This window comes from Calidris pugnax, unplaced genomic scaffold, assembly GCF_001431845.1.
Source record: "Calidris pugnax isolate Ruff unplaced genomic scaffold, ASM143184v1 scaffold23, whole genome shotgun sequence".
Taxonomy (NCBI): Eukaryota; Metazoa; Chordata; class Aves; order Charadriiformes; family Scolopacidae; genus Calidris; species Calidris pugnax.
In genome coordinates this window covers 1,097,648-1,116,666 of record NW_015090772.1, presented here as the reverse complement: position 1 = coordinate 1,116,666, position 19,019 = coordinate 1,097,648, and the positions used below count along the sequence as shown (strand labels likewise).

Here is a 19,019-nt window from a genome sequence, read left to right as displayed (position 1 = left end):
AACTGTAGGAAGCTATTTTAAACCTGAGGAGATCTAAGTTTAGTTTGTGTATCCGTCTGTAGTGTGTTCTATCAGCATCATAATGCCTTTTTTTCCTTCTCAGTGATAGCAATACAGGTCTTCGCTGGGAAGTACTAAAAAAGTACTGATTTGCTTCTTTTGGCTCTGTTTCCTAGCAGAAGACATTTCAAAGTGCTGAGAGGCTTTAGTAGGAAACAATTTAAATGGAAAGAATCATAGAATTGTTTGGGTTGGAAGGGAACTTTAAAGGTCATCTAGTCCAGCCTCCCCCTGCAGTGAACAGGGACATCTTCAACTAGATCAGGTTGCTCAAAGCCTTGTCCAACCTGACCTTGAACGTTTCCAGGGATGGGGCATCTACCACCCTTCCGGGCAAGCTGTGCCAGTGTTTCACCAACCTCATTGTGAAAAATTTCTTCCCTCTTTCAGTTTAAAGTTGTTACCCTTTGTCCTATCGCAGTAGGGCCTCCTAAAACGTTTGTCCCCATCTTTACTGTAGGCCTCCTTTAAGTACTGAAGGGCCACAAGAAGGTCTCCCCAGAGCCTTCTCTTCTTCAGGCTGAACCACTTGGACTCTTTCAGCCTGTCCTCATAGGAGAGGTCCTCCAGCTCGCTGATCATTTTTGCGACCCTCAGAAAGGCTCTGCATAAAACAAATATGGTACTAAAAAATGGTCTTGCCTTCTGAAATCTTAGTCAGGTGAAGATAACACCTTTAAAACTGCATACTGTGATCAAGAAATGTTTTTGTTACAAGGACTTCAACAATTCTGGACATGTAAATGCAAATTGTTAGTGAATGGACTTGAAACAGGATAAACCCCTGCTTGCTGTATTGATTGTCTTCAGACTCATGAAGACAGTTCTGTGTTGACACGGACAAGAAAGCTTCCTAGTAATCAATGCCCAAGTTTGTTTTGGTTTGGTTTTGAGTTTTGCAGAAAATAGGTTCAGGAGTCTTTCCTCTATTACTTGTTTAGCCCTCATTAAGTGATTTACAAAGTGCTGTATTTTTCATGTAAAATAAATGGGGATTTTTGCCTCCCATTATTCTATATTGGCCCTTTGTATGACATAAAACTGGTCCAAGATAATCTTGGTCAGCAAACTATCCCTGGCATTCTGTGGTACTCACCTTCTGTTTTAGTTTCCAGATTATTGTGGGATTCAAGGATATTTTTTTCTTTTTTTTTTTTTTTTGCAAGATCCCAGATGAAATCATCCTTTTTGTCTTTCTGAACAGCCTTTAGGATCAGCCTTGGGTATCAGAGTCTGAATGGGAGGATTTGTTGCAGAATACCTGTTTGCTCCCTTGTCCCCACAGTGAATGACAATTAACTTCCTTCCTGAGAGATCCCTGCCCATGGAATTGCTGAGATGCAATCCCGCAGTTGTGAACTGCAGCTATTTTAACCTAACCCAGAGTTCAGGGAAGTAGCAGGGCTTCCAACTTTCCAGGTTCTCTGAGAGTTATTGGATTTAGTTGTTGTTCACTCCCCTGAGTGGAACTTCAGGAGAGGGTCTGCTTGCATGTGATCAGCGGTCTGTTCTTGGCCATTATAAAAGCTTCTTCAGTCACTGGGGCTTCCATTCCTCTCACTGATCCTTTTTCTTTTCATCTAGCCCCAGCAGGTGGATTGGAAAGTCATCATCGGTGAGGAATCCAAATTAAAATAAATAAACATGATAAATTATAAATATACATATATCTATGTGTATACATATACCTTCAGAGAATATGTATGTATTCATAATTAGTGTTCATTAGTCTTGGTGTTTTTTATCCATCACCCAAGGACAGTTGGCAGATATTTCATACTATTTTAATTTCTATTGCACTAGTTTCTGGAAGCTTCAGTTAGATTGTAGGACTTACTGGATTGTTATAAGCACAACACCGTATCTGGTAGTCTTCTCTCAAAAGGCTCATTGCCTAGAAAGTCCCCTTACAAATGGATAAAATGGGAAGAGAGCAACAGTGGAGCAGAAATTAAGAGGTTTGAGGTTAAGAGGTCACCACGCTGTGTAGCCTTCTTTTGATATCTCTACCCCGTGTTCTAGTCCCAAACGTGGTGTGAGCCATCATGGTAGTGCCAAGCAGTGATGAGAATAAGAAAGACAATCCACCCCTTGTTTAGTTTGCTAACATTGAATACTGATTTTATTATTTATTTGTTTTCAAGCAGTGAGAAGGAGAAGCAATTTATTTCTATTTTCATATGGGTGAATCCAGAAGGAAAAGGAGGGAGGAGGAGGAAGCTGGGCTGAAATCAGCAGACCCCACCACAATGAGTCCTTACAGGCTGTGGCTGTGTCGCAGAGTAAGCAAAGACAAACATTCCAAAACACTCCTGCATTGGGGAAGAAGTGTCTTAAAACCTATTTCAGGTCTTTGGACAATTGTAGATGCTCTCAAATAAAGAAGCAGGGAATGTAGAAGCATAAGATACAGACTATTTTTATAATTTGTGTTGAGAATTTTCACCAAGGATGCAAATATTATTTGCAACAAATAAATGACATGTCTGTAAAAATATAAGAGGAAAAACAATACATTCAAATCAAATCACTTTGATCTTCTGTCTTGCACTAGTGAACTTTCAGAAAGAAAAGATAAAAAATGTGTTGTCTAAAATATATCAGAACTGTAATTGTGTGGTTTGTGGTGACAAGCAAAGTTAGATGTAATTGTTCTTAATACAGTATAAGTTTAAATTGTTTCAGAAAAGAATGCGTAGTAAAAGAGAAGTGGCAACAGTAATGAAAGTACTATTTTTCTGAAACTGTTACACCACACAGCTCCAGAAAAATCACAGTATCCCAATCTGTTTTGCAACACAAATGGTAGATGATACACATGAACTCTTTCTGTTCCTGGTTGTTCTCAGTAATTTCTGCAATATAAAATAATTAGTGCAATTTTCTTTATTCAAATGTAAAACTAGGAACAAATTAAACCAAAAATGTAAATATTAGGTTATTAGAAAGCTATATTATAAACTGAAAATAAGACTAATGTTGTCATGCTCATGAAATCAGCATAACTTTAAAACTCACCTGTTGAAACTGAATGAATAGCCAGGGTCTCACGTGTAAATTTTAAGTATTTATGAAAAATTGAGTGCCAATAGAGAAAGGAAAGACATGAGTGCTTTGAAAGATTACTGTGTGAGTGTGACCATTGTGCATGAATTGAAAGGTGACTGTAGGAGCTTCTAGTTGAGTAGCAACAGACATTTGTCAACGGTGAGATAAGCCTGAAAGAGGTCAGATATCTGTATTCTTGCTACTTATGGAACTGCTTGTTTTTTCCCCACACCCAGGGTTTGGTCTTATCTAATGTATGCTGTCCAAACCTCGTACTAAGTAAACCACTATTAATATCCTTGTTATATAGTTGTCATATTTTCTGCATGCTTCACAAATGCTTATGAACTGAGTCGATATCCATAGCGTGCCTGTGAACACAACAGGTAGGATTATTAAACTTTTACACCTGTGAAACTGCTGCATAGAAATCGAGGGTAAAGTTGCTGAAACTGCTTTCAGTGTTAGGAATCGTCTCCAAATACTTCTGAGTAAATTTCTTGGAGAATATAATGTTTAGTACACAATTCCAAAGGAATTTTCATGCTCAAGTGCATCTCCAGATTTTTAAGTAGGCATGCTGGGTCAGTCGTTTTCACTCTTTTCAGTCCATGTCAGAATTATTTTGTGCTTCCTTGTAGTACATGAGTCTTACGTTTGCTCCTGACTAATGTTAGGACAGGGAACTGCCGGAGAGGGGACAGCAGAGGACCACAAAGATGATGAGGGGCCTGGAGCATCTCTCTTAGGAGGAAAGGCTGAGGGACTTGGGTGTTTTTAGTCTGAAGAGAAGACTGAGGGGGGATCTGATCAACACCTATAAATATTTCAAGGGTGGGTGTCAAGATGATGGGGCCAGTCTTTTTTCAGTGGTGCCCAGGGACAGGACAAGAGGAAATGGGCACAAACTGGAACATAAGAAATTCCATCTAAACACGAGGAAGAACTTCTTTCCTGTGAGGGTGGCAGAGCCCTGGAAGAGGCTGCCCAGAGAGGTGGTGGAGTCTCTTTCTCTGGAGACATTCAAACCCTCCTGCACATGTTCCTGTGCAACCTGCTCTGGGTGAACCTGCTTTGGCAGGGCCTTGGACTAGATGATCTCCAGAGGTCCCTTCCAACCCCATGTGATTCTGTTTTTCTGTGATGTGGCACAGATCAAGGACTGAGATGTGCTGTCCTAACAGTTGAACACCTTGCATCACCTCCTTTCTTGTAAACTCCTGATAGCTCACTTGTAATTTCTTCTTGTCCCTCCTGTTGCTTTTTTTCCTGGGGTGAGTAATTGTCTGGAGAGATCTGCTTAGCATCTCAGTCCTTAGAGACAGCACCCTCATTTGCTGGGTGGAAACTTCTGTTCATGTGCAATGTCTCTGGCATGTAGGAGGAGTGTTTTAATGAAGCAGGTGTGATACAGGTGGGATCTCTGGGGAAGTTCTCTAACCACGTCTGCCAAGTTCCTAACTTAGGCAGATAAAGTAAGGAATAGAAGGTATTGGAACATATTTTGCTATTTTATTCAGTTTGTGCAGCTGTTTCAGCTTGAATGACCTTCTGGGTGCCTCGGGGACAATGACTTTTGGCATTGCAGGAGTTGAGGTGGACAAGTCAGTTCAAAATGAATGTCAGTCACGGGGGCTGAACATGACAGAATTCATCTGTCAGTATCCCTAAAGTGGGCTTTCTAGCGAAGGCTTTTCTACTCTGCAAAGTAACTTGGTTATAACTTGAATTGTCTTCCAAGCTGTTTCAAAGCAACATGAAGGCTTTCTCAGTTAAGGTTCTGACAAAAAAAACCAAAAAACAAAAAAAGCTTATTTGGGCTTAGTGTTGTATCTGATGATTTAAAAATATTTTTTATTTCTGAAGCTTATTTCAAAAAAACTCTGGTGACTTGTGTTGGAACAACTGATTAGATTTACAGATCCTAATTGTCTGCTCAGTGTCTTTCTCAAAGGCATTTCAGCTTAATTCAAATGTATTCTAGGTTAAGTTAATAAATCATGAAGTGCAGTGGCTTAAGTAAATGGTAAGACTGGTAAATGTTCCTTGTTTGTGCAGCTGTTTCAGCTTGAATGACCTTCTGGGTGCCTCGGGGACAATGACTTTTGGCATTGCAGGAGTTGAGGTGGACAAGTCAGTTCAAAATGAATGTCAGTCACGGGGGCTGAACATGACAGAATTCATCTGTCAGTATCCCTAAAGTGGGCTTTCTAGCGAAGGCTTTCCTACTCTGCTAAGTAACTTGGTTATAACTTGAATTGTCTTCCAAGCTGTTTCAAAGCAACATGAAGGCTTTCTCAGTTAAGGTTCTGACAAAAAAAACCAAAAAACAAAAAAAGCTTATTTGGGCTTAGTGTTGTATCTGATGATTTAAAAATATTTTTTATTTCTGAAGCTTATTTCAAAAAAACTCTGGTGACTTGTGTTGGAACAACTGATTAGATTTACAGATCCTAATTGTCTGCTCAGTGTCTTTCTCAAAGGCAGTTCAGCTTAATTCAAATGTATTTTAGGTTAAATTAATAAATCATGAAGTGCAGTGGCTTAAGTGACTGGTAAATGTTCCTTCTGCTCTTCCTCTCCCTGCTCTTCTCTGCCCGATGTGCAGGTAATAACTACCATCAGACAGATGCATTGAGCAACACAATAAGGTCATCTCCCAGTGGTTCCCTGAAGTTTTATTTGTAAGGTTTCTCAAACAGGCAAGGTGTGTGCTTGCAAAAGCACTAGCAATATTGTCTAATTTATAATAATGGAGAGGTTTTTGATGATGAGGGGTTATTTGTTTCCGTATGCATTTTTTTTTTCTAAGAAAACAGGCACAAGGCAGCTGGAGTTCTGTTGATGAAAATTTTTGTCTGAACTAAGATCACTCCAGCTGTTCATGATTTGGTCTTCCCTGAAGTTTTATTGGCAGAGCTGTGGCAATTAGCAGTGTGATCTGTTTCTTAACTTGTCTGGTAAAACCAGTGAGTGATGCTAACAGTTGTGCACTGGCTGGTATGATTTATGCTGTGAGTAGAAGTTGGTGCAAGTTACTGCACTGACATAATTTTATTTAAATTGCTCTAATTGTATCCATCCTAGAGGATTTACCAGTGTAAGTATCTAAAAGTAAATCTGCCTTGTTCAGTAGATTTCCACCAGCTTCCTGAAGGGTGGAACTTAGGCTTCCAGGTCTCTCTGTAAGCCTGTCTAACCAGGGTGCTTGAAGGATAAGGGTAAGTAAAGGTTATGAATGAAAACTAACAAATAATGTAGATAACAATCTGCACAAGGCATTTCTCCCTCCCCTTCAGATGTGTTTGTCTTCTGGATCTCAATTGGATTCAGTGGGCTGAGTCCAAAGATAGGGTAATGTAAATTGCACTCATTTAAGAAAAAGCCAGTTGATGAGGCTCTGGATTTTAGTTATCTGCTGGGCGCTTAAAGGATCATGTGTTCTGTGAGTAAAGTTAAGGCCATGCATTATTTGGTGAAAGGCAATAACACCAGAGGGAGATAATTCTAAGAAGTGTATAATGACGTCTTGGTCTGAGAAGGTAAACAGCAACAACAACAAAACAGCTTATAAAAATATGCCTGCTCTATCAGATACATCAGTTTTGAGTCTGAAGGCAGGACTGACTGAAATGAGAATCTTGTAAAGTTCTGCTCTTGCTTTTGTGGCAGAGTCAAGCCTTACAAAAGCATGAGAAGTTCTTTGAAGGCATCTACGTGTCTGTGACTTACGTATCTTGTTAGCATAGTAAAAGACTTTCTCCTGAATTGGGAAACAGTGTCTACAGAAACAGTGACTGTGAGTGAATGGGTAAATATACTTACCAAGAGATGAGAAAACAAAGGGGAAGTTGGAACAATATGGCAGGACTGACTGAAATGAGAATCTTGTAAAGTTCTGCTCTTGCTTTTGTGGCAGAGTCAAGCCTTACAAAAGCATGAGAAGTTCTTTGAAGGCATCTACGTGTCTGTGACTTACGTATCTTGTTAGCATAGTAAAAGACTTTCTCCTGAATTGGGAAACAGTGTCTACAGAAACAGTGACTGTGAGTGAATGGGTAAATATACTTACCAAGAGATGAGAAAACAAAGGGGAAGTTATATTTTCCTCCTCTTGCAGTGTACAGTTCAAAGAGAATGCAGTTACTTCACATCTTATTTTGGTATGCGTATGTGATTGTGTGGTACAGGAGAAGGAAGATTACTGAAGTATTAGTGAATGTGCTTTTAGAGAGAAGTTTTTTTGAAGTGTCACCTGCCAAAAAACAGATAACCTTTTCTATTACCAGGCAAAGAGCCAATCGAACTATTTTCTGGGAATAATAATTTTAAAAGAAAAGTGGTGTATAGAAGTGAACTAGTTGTTGAGACTAGGGAAGGTGGGAAATTCCAAGTCCCTGGGCTATGTCAAATGGCTTTTAAATAATAGTTAGTCCCTCCTTTTTCTTTGTTTAAAGTCAGAAATTGTTATTGTTTAGGTAAAGGCTGTTCTCTTCTTGATTGATATTAAGGTGCTAGAAAATTTGTTACATAGTCTATGCAATTTTCTGATTTTAAGGCAGACTACAGGCAAGAACATAACTTAGCAAGGGCAGCTTCTTCGTCTTTTAATCTCTACTTTATAACATACAGGAGTGCACTCAAAATACTTGAAATCCAAACATCTTCTATGTTTTTGTTTGTGGTCTGTATGCGTCAAGTTTTAATATTTGATTTCTGTAAGTTTATTCCCTTGTCAGAAAATGAGTAATTAATGGATGGGACTGCCGAGTACTTCTTCCCCCGCTTTAACAGTGGTACTTGGTATTTACATAACTGAAAAATAATAATACAGGACTTGTATCAACTGATAATTTGCCTCTAGAGTTGCAGGATCATTGTAGTCTCAATAGTTTATCAGGTTGCAAAGAAACATGTAGTACGAGCTTCAGTGAGGTTTATTGTGTTGTGACAAGCATAGTGGGTTAGGTTAACTGTTTCTTATATAATTTTAAACCTTTTGTTAACTGTTTCTTATATAATTTTAAACATTTTTAAAAAGTTCTTTGACCATATGAAAACTACGTTTTAACCTTTAAAAATTAATTTTTCTGGTAGCCTTTTGGCTACTGAAGCTTTCTTTTCCATTTACTTTTTATGAGTATGTACTGCATATTGACCGTGATTACTTTGGTACTATGAGACTTTCTTAAATGTCAGAGTATTTTGGGAGGGACAAACGAGGTTATGAAACGAGCATACAGGTGGCTGTTTGTACCACCTGGTTTAGCGTGATGAGCCCTTCACCAAGTTATTTCTTTTCAAGGTTTCTCTCAACAAAGTTCTGCTCTGAGCAGGGCATCCTCTGTTTTCAGAGCTGTACAAGTTTGTTTGGCAGAAAGGTGTGTTCTGGGTGCAAACAGGATCTTTCCTCCTCCTTAGCTGGTCATTCCCTTTGTGGAAGGGCTTGTTGCCTCTCTGGAGAGAGAAGAAACAGGTGGTTATAATTTCTTCTTTGCCTTCTGGCTGCCATTGGCAATTAGGACAGATAGTGTTGGAGATACACAAGTAGAAGTGTGTTATGTACAGCATCTCTTTACAGCATCCTTGAGCTAAGGCTGTCAAAACCTATTTGATGTTCCTTTATCATATTGCAGGCACCACATCCAAATTGTGCTAGACATGACTTAAGCAGCCGCACAGACGCGCAAGAGATCTTGTTCTGCATTAGAGGTGTTGAAATCTACTAAGTTTGCCATAAAATTTGTTGTCATAGTGGACCCTCATGTTTCCAAACTGTGCAAGTATACAAACACAGCAGACGTAACTCCCTGCGCTATAAATAGGAGATCAGGCACTGTAAACCATGACGTTTTTTTAAGAGTGCAGCCACCAAGAGTGTGATTTGTCAAGAAGTCCTAGCTCTTACTTTTAATTGACCTCTCAGCCTTAACTGCTTTTTCCTTATGATTATTATTTGTTCTGTAGTTAGTAAAATACACGTCTTCTCTTCCTGATGCCTCCATTTCAGCTGTGCTCCGCAAGTTAGGAAGGAGGTCTGGAGAACAAGTCTTGTGAGGAGAGGCTGAGGGAGCTGGGGGTGTTGAGCCTGGAGAAAAGGAGGCTGAGGGGAGACCTTCTGGCTCTCTCCAACTCCCTGAAAGGAGGGTGTAGCCAGGGGGGGTCGGTCTCTTCTCCCAAGGAACAGGAGATGGGACAAGAGGGAATGGCCTCAAGTTGCCCCAGGAGAGGTTCAGATTGGAGATTAGGAAAAATGTTTCCACAGAAAGGGTTATTGCACATTGGCCTGGGCTGCCCAGGGCAGTGGTTGAGGCCCCATCCCTGGAGGGATTGAAAAGCTGGGTTGCCCTAGTGCTTAGAGACATGGTTTAGTGATGGTTTTGATCAGAGTGAGGTTGATGGTTGGGCCAGATTATTTGAAAGGTCCCTTCCAACCTACACAATTCTATGATTCTATGACATTGTGACATCTATCCTGTTGCCCTCACTCTGAAAGAGTTGAGACAAGACCTTTGTTCCTGGGTGTTCGTTTGCTGTAAGAGGTTTTTATTTTTTATTTTTCCTCTCTTGAAGGAAGTGTTCTACTGGACTGACTATCCCCTGCACTTAACCTGTCTTGTCACGTGGTCTGCTTGATTCCTTCTGCTTTATCACCAATTGATTATTGATGATACTTAAGGATTCTGCCAAGCTTCACCTTGTACTTGGAGTTTCAGGCTTGTAGCAGAGCCTGGATTGGATGACCTTGTTCTTTGGTTGGATAGCAAACTTGAGTTTACCTTGAGTTACCAAGGGCTTTCTTGGTAACCCTAGCATTTGCATGAAAGTGAAATACAAACTATTTTCAAGTTATTTTCTTTTTTGAGAGTTGCCTTAGTTTCTACCCAGGATTTAAATGAAATTTGGCAACCATATGCCAGTGTGAAATGCAGGTTATCTGTTAGTATTCTTTCATGATCCTTTTGCTTGGGATTTGGGGCATCTCTGCGTGTTATGTGAGAATAGTTCCATCATTGACCTCGCCCAGAAGTAACTGCCCTACTGCTTGCGTGGCTGTCATGGAAGCTTCTGGAGAGAAAGTATTTTTGGTATGACAGTTTTTTAGTAAGGTGTCTGGAAGGTTCTTGGGATCTTCCTCCAGTTGTTAACAGTCCTGGTGGAAAACCCATGGGGATGAGGGCTCTGAGGAGGAGGCTGCCAATCAGTGGACTTCAGATTTAGCTCCTGTGCAAATTCTCTCCACTGTGTCTTTGCTTTCTTTGTTGAAGTTCTTAGAGCTTTGAGAGTGAGAAATACACCTTGCACTTCTTAGCTCTTCATGAGAATGCTGGGAAGCACAAGGTAAATGACTTGCTGAAACAAAATGGAATAAAAAAAAGCAACCTCAGACTTCCAGGGCTGATTGCTTGTGACTCTGAGGAATTCCATTTAATAACAAATAACTCTTGCTTTGGTGTAAGTTGCTTGAAATTCTATGCTTCATTTGGGAACACTTGTATTATAAGGACAGAGATCTCAGAATTATGCAAACAGCTACTTGAGGATCATTACGTGGATCGTGTTTCCAATTAAACACAAAAATAAAAATAAAAAAAAAAAGCATTCACTTTGTCAAATTGGAAATGGCTAAGAATTGTTTGTTTTTGAAAAAAAGTTTACTTTTTTATTCATGGTGAAATCTGAGTTCAAGGTTTTGCAATTTTGTACATTATGAATGATCAGGATTTTTTGAATTTACATTAAATGCTTGGAAATAAGTCTTGTGAAAGATGCTTATGTCAGTTTGAAAACCTTGATGTATATTACATACTGTTTAACAGTATTTTACATTTATTTAGGTTCCTCTAAAGAAGGAGGGGCTGGAGCTGTGGATGAGGATGATTTTATTAAGGCTTTTACAGATGTTCCTACTGTACAGGTAAGATGATGTGTATACTCATGTTTGTTTTCAGAAATGTGCAATTTGCAATACTATCTGTTAGCCTACTTTCAAAACTTCTGTAATTTTACAATCTTTAAGCAATTGCCATTGCTTTCCCTTCTCTCTGAATTTACTTTTTTCCAGTTAGTTATCAAAAAAAGAAACCCCTTTTCTTTACTGTTCTAATTATTATCACATTGCGTTCCAGCTAAAATCCATTATTGCTTTTCTTAATCTTTTACAGGGAGCTAGTGAAAATAATAATGTCTTTTAATTTTAGTAAGAAAAAGATTTCCATAAGGTTTGGAAAATTTAGGAGTGCAATTTCTAGGGATGATGAAGTGATAATAATACAGGCAAATAATTTGAAAAGCAGGACTTGTATTTTCAAATATTTTGTAATTGTGTGCCTCTGCCATAAATATCCTCATTTCTAGCAATACTTCAAAAAAAGAAATCTAGTTCTTTATTTGAATACGAATGAACCTGTTGGATTCTGAGTTCTTAGTTGAAAGATCAGATTTTAATTTCTATTCTGTAAATGTGGGAATTGCACATATTTGGTACGTTCACAGTTGAGTCATTTAACATGCTTGTGCCTTCCTAGACCTATTTTGAATACCTTTTCCTTGAGCAGCTGAGGTGTGGAAGGCAACCAAAAATTCAGGGAAAAGCCATAGTTCCCAAACACCAGAAGGATTTTGTATAACTCCCTTTTCTTGAGACATGGGTTTGTTCTGTTTTTATATCCTAAGGGAATAGCGTAGTTATTTGTTAGATCTCCTTCTGTAGGCAGAAATACTGGCTGCCTTGATGAAGGAACACTCTATCTCCATGATCCCTGTCACATCAAGGAAATCTTTCTTTTACACTGTAACATCTTTGTGTTTCTTTGCCTCTCTGTAATGTGTTAAGAATTCCTCAGAGGGCAAAAATATGGAGCTCTTCATATTATTTATCCCAGTTCTGTTGAACATAGCCCTGTTCCCCAGCACAGAAAATGTGCTGCTTGTAGTTCAGTACCCTAGTATGTGCAGTCCCAAGCAGAGTCCTGTAATCACTCAAGTTGATTACTAATGTTGCAAGAAAAAAATTGGGGTAACTTTAGGTTGTTGACAAGCCCGTGTGATTTTCTGTCTGGCTGCTGGGTGACCTAGGAAGGTAGGTCATTCCTGAACTGTAAGAGGTGAAGGAGAAAGACACACGTGCTTGTCCTAATTAATGTCTCTCACCTGAGTTGAGGTGAGGAGGGAGAGAGGGGAGAACTGTGTGACTGACCCCAAAATCACCTATTTGTTTCATGGATGAGAATGCAAGAAAGAACTGCTGACCAGGCCCCCCCAAAAAAAAAAAATTTTTTTTTTACTATCCTTAGGAATAATGACTCCCTGCTGTCCACACTGGGTGTGGACAATCTCTGATCTTTCAAAAAAAAAAAGTCAGATCCCATGTTCTGAGACCATGTTAATTACCAAGGAAGAGCAAAATTTGTGTACTAGGCCCTGTGAAGAAAGAATGTTTATTACCTGTAATTTGCCAAGTTATTCTAAAAGCGAAGGAAATTGTTAGAATGGGGAAGACTTGTTTGTACATTATTGGGCCTATTCCTCTGTCTATTTTTATTACATTTGTGGGTTTCAGTAGTGGCTTCATTGCAAGTAAGGAAGGGAACTCTATTATGGAGGAACGGATCCAATTCTGAATCAAGATGAAGTGCATCTGGATTAATCAAGTGAATTGAGGTTGCTTATGGTGTGTGTATGTTTAACTCCCTCTGAAAAGCCTCCAATGGTAGATTTGCCTTCCCAGTAACCTGTTCCAATGACTGCTCATCATTATTTTTTTAGGAATATCATATTGTTTACCCATATCTAGTTTGTAATCCCCGTATTGGAAATATTTTCCATCTCTATAGTTATTACTCTTATTTGTGTTAGAGCTTTGAATTTTTCAGTCTTTGATGTCGCAGTTACCTTCAATGATGTGTGTGTGTTGCCCTCTAATGGATAACAGCAGTTTATGAAGAAGATGGGTGATTTTGAGATAGAGTCTGGTGTGTACCAAAAAGAGAAGTACTGTGATGAGAGGATTGTACCTTCATATTTAAGATTACAACTATAATGTTTTTACAACTGTTTATTTGCCTTTGCTTAAATTTGAAGAAAATTCTATATTCAGGTTATTAGGGGTAACTCCCATTTAATAGCTAAAATTTGTTTCAAAACTGATTTAGTTGCCTATCATGTCAACACAGAATTTCATCTTGACCTTCTAAAAGCATAGTTAATCAGGGGTAGGCAAAAAGGAAATTATTCAAGTAACACCTTTTCACTACTTGGATATATCCTGAAAGATTTGCCTTAAAATGCCACTTCTTACACGGTTGTCTGGAACTTTTGGGGCCAGATTTTCAGAAATATATTTTTCAGTCTTCTCAAGCTATTGTCCTTCATCAGGTTACTTTCTGATCTTTTTTTTTTTTTTTTTCATCAGATCTATTCTAGTCGAGAACTTGAAGAAACGTTGAATAAAATCAGGGAAATTCTCTCAGATGACAAACATGATTGGGATCAACGAACTAATGCGGTAAACTTTTTGTCTGGTTTCAGGTTTGGGTGGGTGTATTTCATAAAGCTTAGGCAACTAGGTATTCTAAAATGTTTATTCCTCAAAGTAATTACGCTCCAGATAGTCAAAAAAATTTTCATTTTTATTTTTTAAACCTTGAATTTCTGTGTACGAAAAGAAATTTGAATGAGCATTTTAAAAAGGCCAAAATACTTTTTTGCTGACATTTTAAGTGGAGGCTTTTCTAAAAGCCCTCATGTATGTTTCAGAAGGCATTCATACAAAATTCCATATTCTGCAGGTAAATTGCTAGCATTAGCACTCTTATTTGCATCTATGATAAGTTTTACTTGCAGGATTAAAATGTGTGTATGTAGCATTTGTATTTTTTATTGGGTTTTAGGCATCTTAGTGTTTGGAAACACATATGTGAACAGCATTATGGATTTGTATATTTGTAGACTGGGATCTGAGACTTTTTATCTCTAGAATTTAAGTAACAGAAAATTCCTGCCATACATTTAAAAATTATTCTTTGCTTTGAAGACATACCTATGTAAATTTTTGCTATTAAGATGTTACTTTTATCATTCGAAATGCATATTGTTGGTGTCCTAAACTAAATGCCTTTACATTTTTTTTAGCTGAAGAAAGTTCGATCGTTGCTGGTTGCTGGAGCTGCACAGTATGATGGATTTTTCCAGCATTTACGGTTGTTGGATGGTGCTTTCAAGCTGTCGGCCAAGGATCTCCGATCCCAGGTGGTCAGAGAAGCCTGCATTACTGTAGCGTAAGTATAGTTTAAGTGACTTTGTGTAAATTGCTAGATTTTAGTGTGAATTTGACTTAAAGATGCTTTATCAGCCTTGCAGCAAGATTATCTTATTGGACTGCTGTTTGCTGTGACTGATAGAGTCAAGTCAGCATCTGAGGGTGTAGAGAAAAAGAAACATTTAGAGGAACCTGTTCTTTTAGGCGACACGCACAGTTGATAACCCTGTAATGGATTGGATGTGAAGAACAAGTTCCCATCATTACTCTGAATGCTTAGTGCAAGTTAATACCAACTCTGTAAAGAACTGCTGTAATATTGGGGGCTAGTCTTAGGAGCATTAGACTTGGGTGATTGGCACAGGACTTCATTGGGACTGCTTGTAATACCAAAGTGAACATTGTATGTTTTGGTGATATCTTTAATATCCATGATAATTTTCGAAGCTATGGCTAAACAGAAATATGATCTTCACCATTATCATCTTGGGGACTCTTGTTAAATTCAAGGGCCAGGGGCTGGGAAAGCCTTAGTTTTATACCAGACCAGCCTTTCCCACTTCCATGTTTTCCATCGCATTTTGGCTTTTTCCTCAGCAAAAGGTATTAATGCAACTGCTGATTTTCAGTGGCCATCTGAAACAGATACATCCCAGAGTTCTCCCTTGATATACTGGTCTCCTGGTTGAACAGACCATGGAGACCTGTTGGAGCATAGAACTGTGTTTGCCAGGGAAATGGAGGCTTTGAGAAAATAACACTAACCTTTCTAAACATGAAATCAGAAAAAGTGTAAAAATACTGTGCAAATGTCTTCAGGCCTAAAAACCTGGAGGAGTTCTTTATCCTTGAAACTTAGATCTATTTAACATGTCATTTGCTGCTGACAGCAAATTCTTTTTATTTAGTCTCTCTGTGTGGAAGAAGCATTTGTTGTCACTGTTGGACAGTTAAGCTACTGCATGTTGTATGTGTTTGTGTATTTGTAAAAACTGAAACGGTAACTTTTAACAAACAAGGGAGCAAAACTTTATGGTTGGCTAATTATGATAAATTCAGTAGTTTTGCCTGCATTCAAAAGGAAAAAAACCCCAAACAATAATTTCCATAAGATTTTACATTTATATACTCTAAAAGTATGGTTGGACTACATGATCTTAAAAGTCCCTTCCATACTAGACAATTCTATGATTCTGAAGCGTGTTAAAAAGCAGAAATACTAAGATATTTTATGTGGACTTGAGATTTTTTGCCTTTCAAATTGTGGTATTTGTTTTTCATTACAAAATAAAGTTATTAAGTGTTCAGCCTTTTAATTGCGGTACCACAAATCCTGCATTTCTGATGAGGCAAGGAAATAAATTAAGAAACTGTTGTTCGGGAAAGAGAGATCTTTAAAATGCCCAGTGAAGTTGGATATTTTTAAGACTAAGCAATTGATTTTTCTTAACAAGTTGTATTTTCTTTTTCCTAAACAGCCATCTTTCAACTGTTCTGGGAAACAAGTTTGATCATGGCGCTGAAGCTATTGTGCCTACTCTTTTTAATCTGGTTCCCAACAGCGCCAAAGTGATGGCAACTTCTGGGTGTGCAGCCATTAGATTCATTATTCGGGTAGGTGTTGCTCTCTCACTTCTCTTGCTAGGACTATTCAGGTAGTGACTTTTAGCAGAGGTAATAACAATGCTGAAATAAAGGATTATAAATCATTCTGTAATGGAAAAGTAATTTTTCTCACAGATGGACAAATATTATTTATCATTGAAACCAACTGGCAGTATTAATATAGTGAAGATGGAGGAATAGGTATGAAAAGCAAGTCTGTCTTCATGATTTTGGGGGGGGGGAATTTGTGTGTGTGTAATGTTTTAATTATAAAAAGGCAATCTTATTCCAAATGGCAACTGCTTTTAACTGCCGTTTTGGAAAAGAGGAAGTTAAACTTAGAAAGAATTATTATTTTTCTTAAAAAACAGAAAATCTATTTCTTTTAACAAAAAGAATACTTATTAAAAAGAATTTGGAACCACGGTGTTAGTGGTAAAATGTTGAAAAAGAGGGATGTATATGGATCAGTTTAGAAATCATAAGTTATTGGAAGAAAAGCCCAATAGAGATTTTAATCCTCTGGTTTAAGAACTTTTTAAGCCGAGTCCTTAAAGCCATAGCATATGGAAAAGGGGAGTGCTGTATACTAGCTGGTTTTTGTATTCTGTTCCTTAAGCATCTGCTGCTGACTGGTGTCTGGTGTCTGAGGCGAGATATTTAGCTGGATTTTTGGGACTTGTACTGATACTTCTGCGATTCAGATAAAAGTGGGGGGGTACCTGTAGTTTCTACGTTAAAAGCTGCAGCATTCTTAATGCTGGGCACTTTCTGCTATTCACTATGATCTCATCTGTGGTTTTAATTTTGTAAGCCGTTGGAAACCTGAGTGGTTTAATAACACCTTTTATTGCCATCCTCAGTATATTTTGGAATCTGTACTTACTCTGTCTACCCAGGCCTCTGAGAACGTGCTCTGAGGCTTCTGTGTTACTTTTGCATCAGTATTTGGGCTAAGATCCATTGGCATTTTTTCCCCAGACTCTTAACAGTGTACTGTGGGATGGCTAATGGCACAAAGTGGAGAGTGGAGGAAGGAATGCACCTTACACAGGATGATTAAAGTTGTAAGAGAAGAATACCATTTGCAGTAGCATTAGATGAGCTTAGGCATGTAAGAAACTAAGCCTGTCCTGCTGTCTACAGGAGACAAACCAAGTACCAGAATAGCAGCATGAAATTGCACCAACTATATTAAACTGGCTTTATTGGTCCAGTTCAGTTGGAGACAAGCCTACACATGGATTATAGATGCCCTGATTTTGGCTAAACTTCTCTTATTCTAAGTTGCAAATTAACATACTCAATAGGATTTCCTTGCTTCTATTTCTCCAATCTATAGTGTTCAAACACTTAATCAATAAATGGCTTATGCATGTTGTTCTGACAGAAAATTCAGGTTTCAGTGGAAAAAGAAAAAAAATAGATATCAAACGAAATGCAGCCCCACACTCCTTTGTTCTCCAATCTATAGTGTTCAAACACTTAATAAATGGCTTATGCATGCTGTTCTGACAGAAAATTCAGGTTTCAGGGGAAAAACTAAAAAAATAGATATCAAACGAGATGCAGCCCCACGCTCCTTTCGACTTAAATCCTTTAGACAAAATGAGAGTTGGTCAGGGAGTGTGTGATCAGTTGAATATTTAGAGCCCCAGCCATTGCAGCTTTTGGAATTAGCATTTTGCTCAAGTCCTCCTACCAGAATCCACTGATGCCCAGTTCACGTCCTGGTCCTTTAGTATCTGATTGCTGTGAGACTGAGTCTCTGTAAAAAGAAGGTGGCTGTTTTATACCTAGATTTTGAAGAGCTCCATCTCATCTTTGTGCCTTTATTGCATTTCATATTTCTTCTCCAGATAGTTCTCGCATTGTCGTCTGATTTCTCTTTCTTGACTCTTAGTAAATCAGGAAACCTATTAAAGAAAAAGGCTGGGGGAGGGGGTTGTGGGGTGTGTGTTGAGATGAGATGGTGTGGTGGCAGAAAATCTTTTCCAGAAGGAGGTGGGATTGCGGTTGGGGAATAGAGCTGGAAGGTGGGTTGGGAGGAGGCATGTATCATTACGGCTTCAGAGGGATAACAGATGAAATGTGCGGTGTATAAGCTGAATGAAAGCAAGCCTGAGGCTTTGATTCCTTTGCAAAAAAAATACTTTCTAGAAATTACAATAATAGCCCCAAAGACTTGGAACATACAGGTTTCTTCATCTGTAAAAGCGTTTTATTCTTTCCCCTGATATTGCTTATTGTTCCCTTTCTGACAGTCGTGTGCCACTTTTCAATTTGAAAACTATGCAAAACGCAAACAAACCCCCTATGACGCTGTTCAAAAGTATATCAGTACAAACAAATGCAACTCCTAAGGCTCTCCCAGATTTTTGGATTAATTCTCTCCTAATTCTGAAGTTGGCAGTGCACTGAGAGTTGATAATTATCTCTGCTTTTTCGGTGATTTGGGTGTTTACATTCTGCAACAATAACCTAAGGAGGCAATATGATATGTGAGATTCTAAAAATTGTTCAGTATTGTTACTTTTTAAGCATTTTTTTACTAGGCTACAGTTTCACACTGTACTGGGGATTGGTCTAGAATTACTTTTTAAGCATTTTTTTACTAGGCTACACAGTTTCACACTGTGCTGGGGACTGGTCTAGAACGTATGTGTTTAATCAAGAAAGGAATAGAGAAATGAACTGCAAATGGATTTGTTGAACCATGTTACTCCTACTTGGAATTAAAACGTTAATACTTTGTCTACAATTAGTTAAGCTGAAGTGAAGCTGATTTAATTCTGAATTAAAGCACTGCATTCGGATTTAACGTAGTTTATCTTACCCACTTTAAATGGTAGTTCCAGGGTTTTCTTTTCCCATGAGGTTGTTAGGTGTTTCCATATACTAGCTTATACATGCTTTTAGTTTTTATTGACATTATTGCATTAAAAGACGTTTGGTCTCTGTAGCATTAATTGTATTGATTCATCCCTAAAAGAATGCCCATAGTTTCAGATTGCTTTGCTTTTTTGTCTCCATAATTCTGATTTTT

The 19,019-nt window shown here is 38.3% G+C and overlaps 1 protein-coding gene across 34 annotated transcripts in view; it reads left to right on the top strand.

The window, feature by feature from the left end:
* The window catches only part of CLASP2 (cytoplasmic linker associated protein 2), a 173,848-nt gene that overhangs the window by 87,801 nt on the left and 67,028 nt on the right, over positions 1–19,019 (top strand). For all 34 annotated transcript variants that reach the window (XM_014942119.1, XM_014942029.1, XM_014942113.1 and 31 more), the window contains 4 exons: positions 10,947–11,026; positions 13,523–13,615; positions 14,242–14,387; positions 15,847–15,982. In XM_014942119.1, the coding sequence (XP_014797605.1) occupies positions 10,947–11,026; positions 13,523–13,615; positions 14,242–14,387; positions 15,847–15,982 (455 nt within the window). The remainder of the gene's footprint in view (positions 1–10,946; positions 11,027–13,522; positions 13,616–14,241; positions 14,388–15,846; positions 15,983–19,019) is intronic.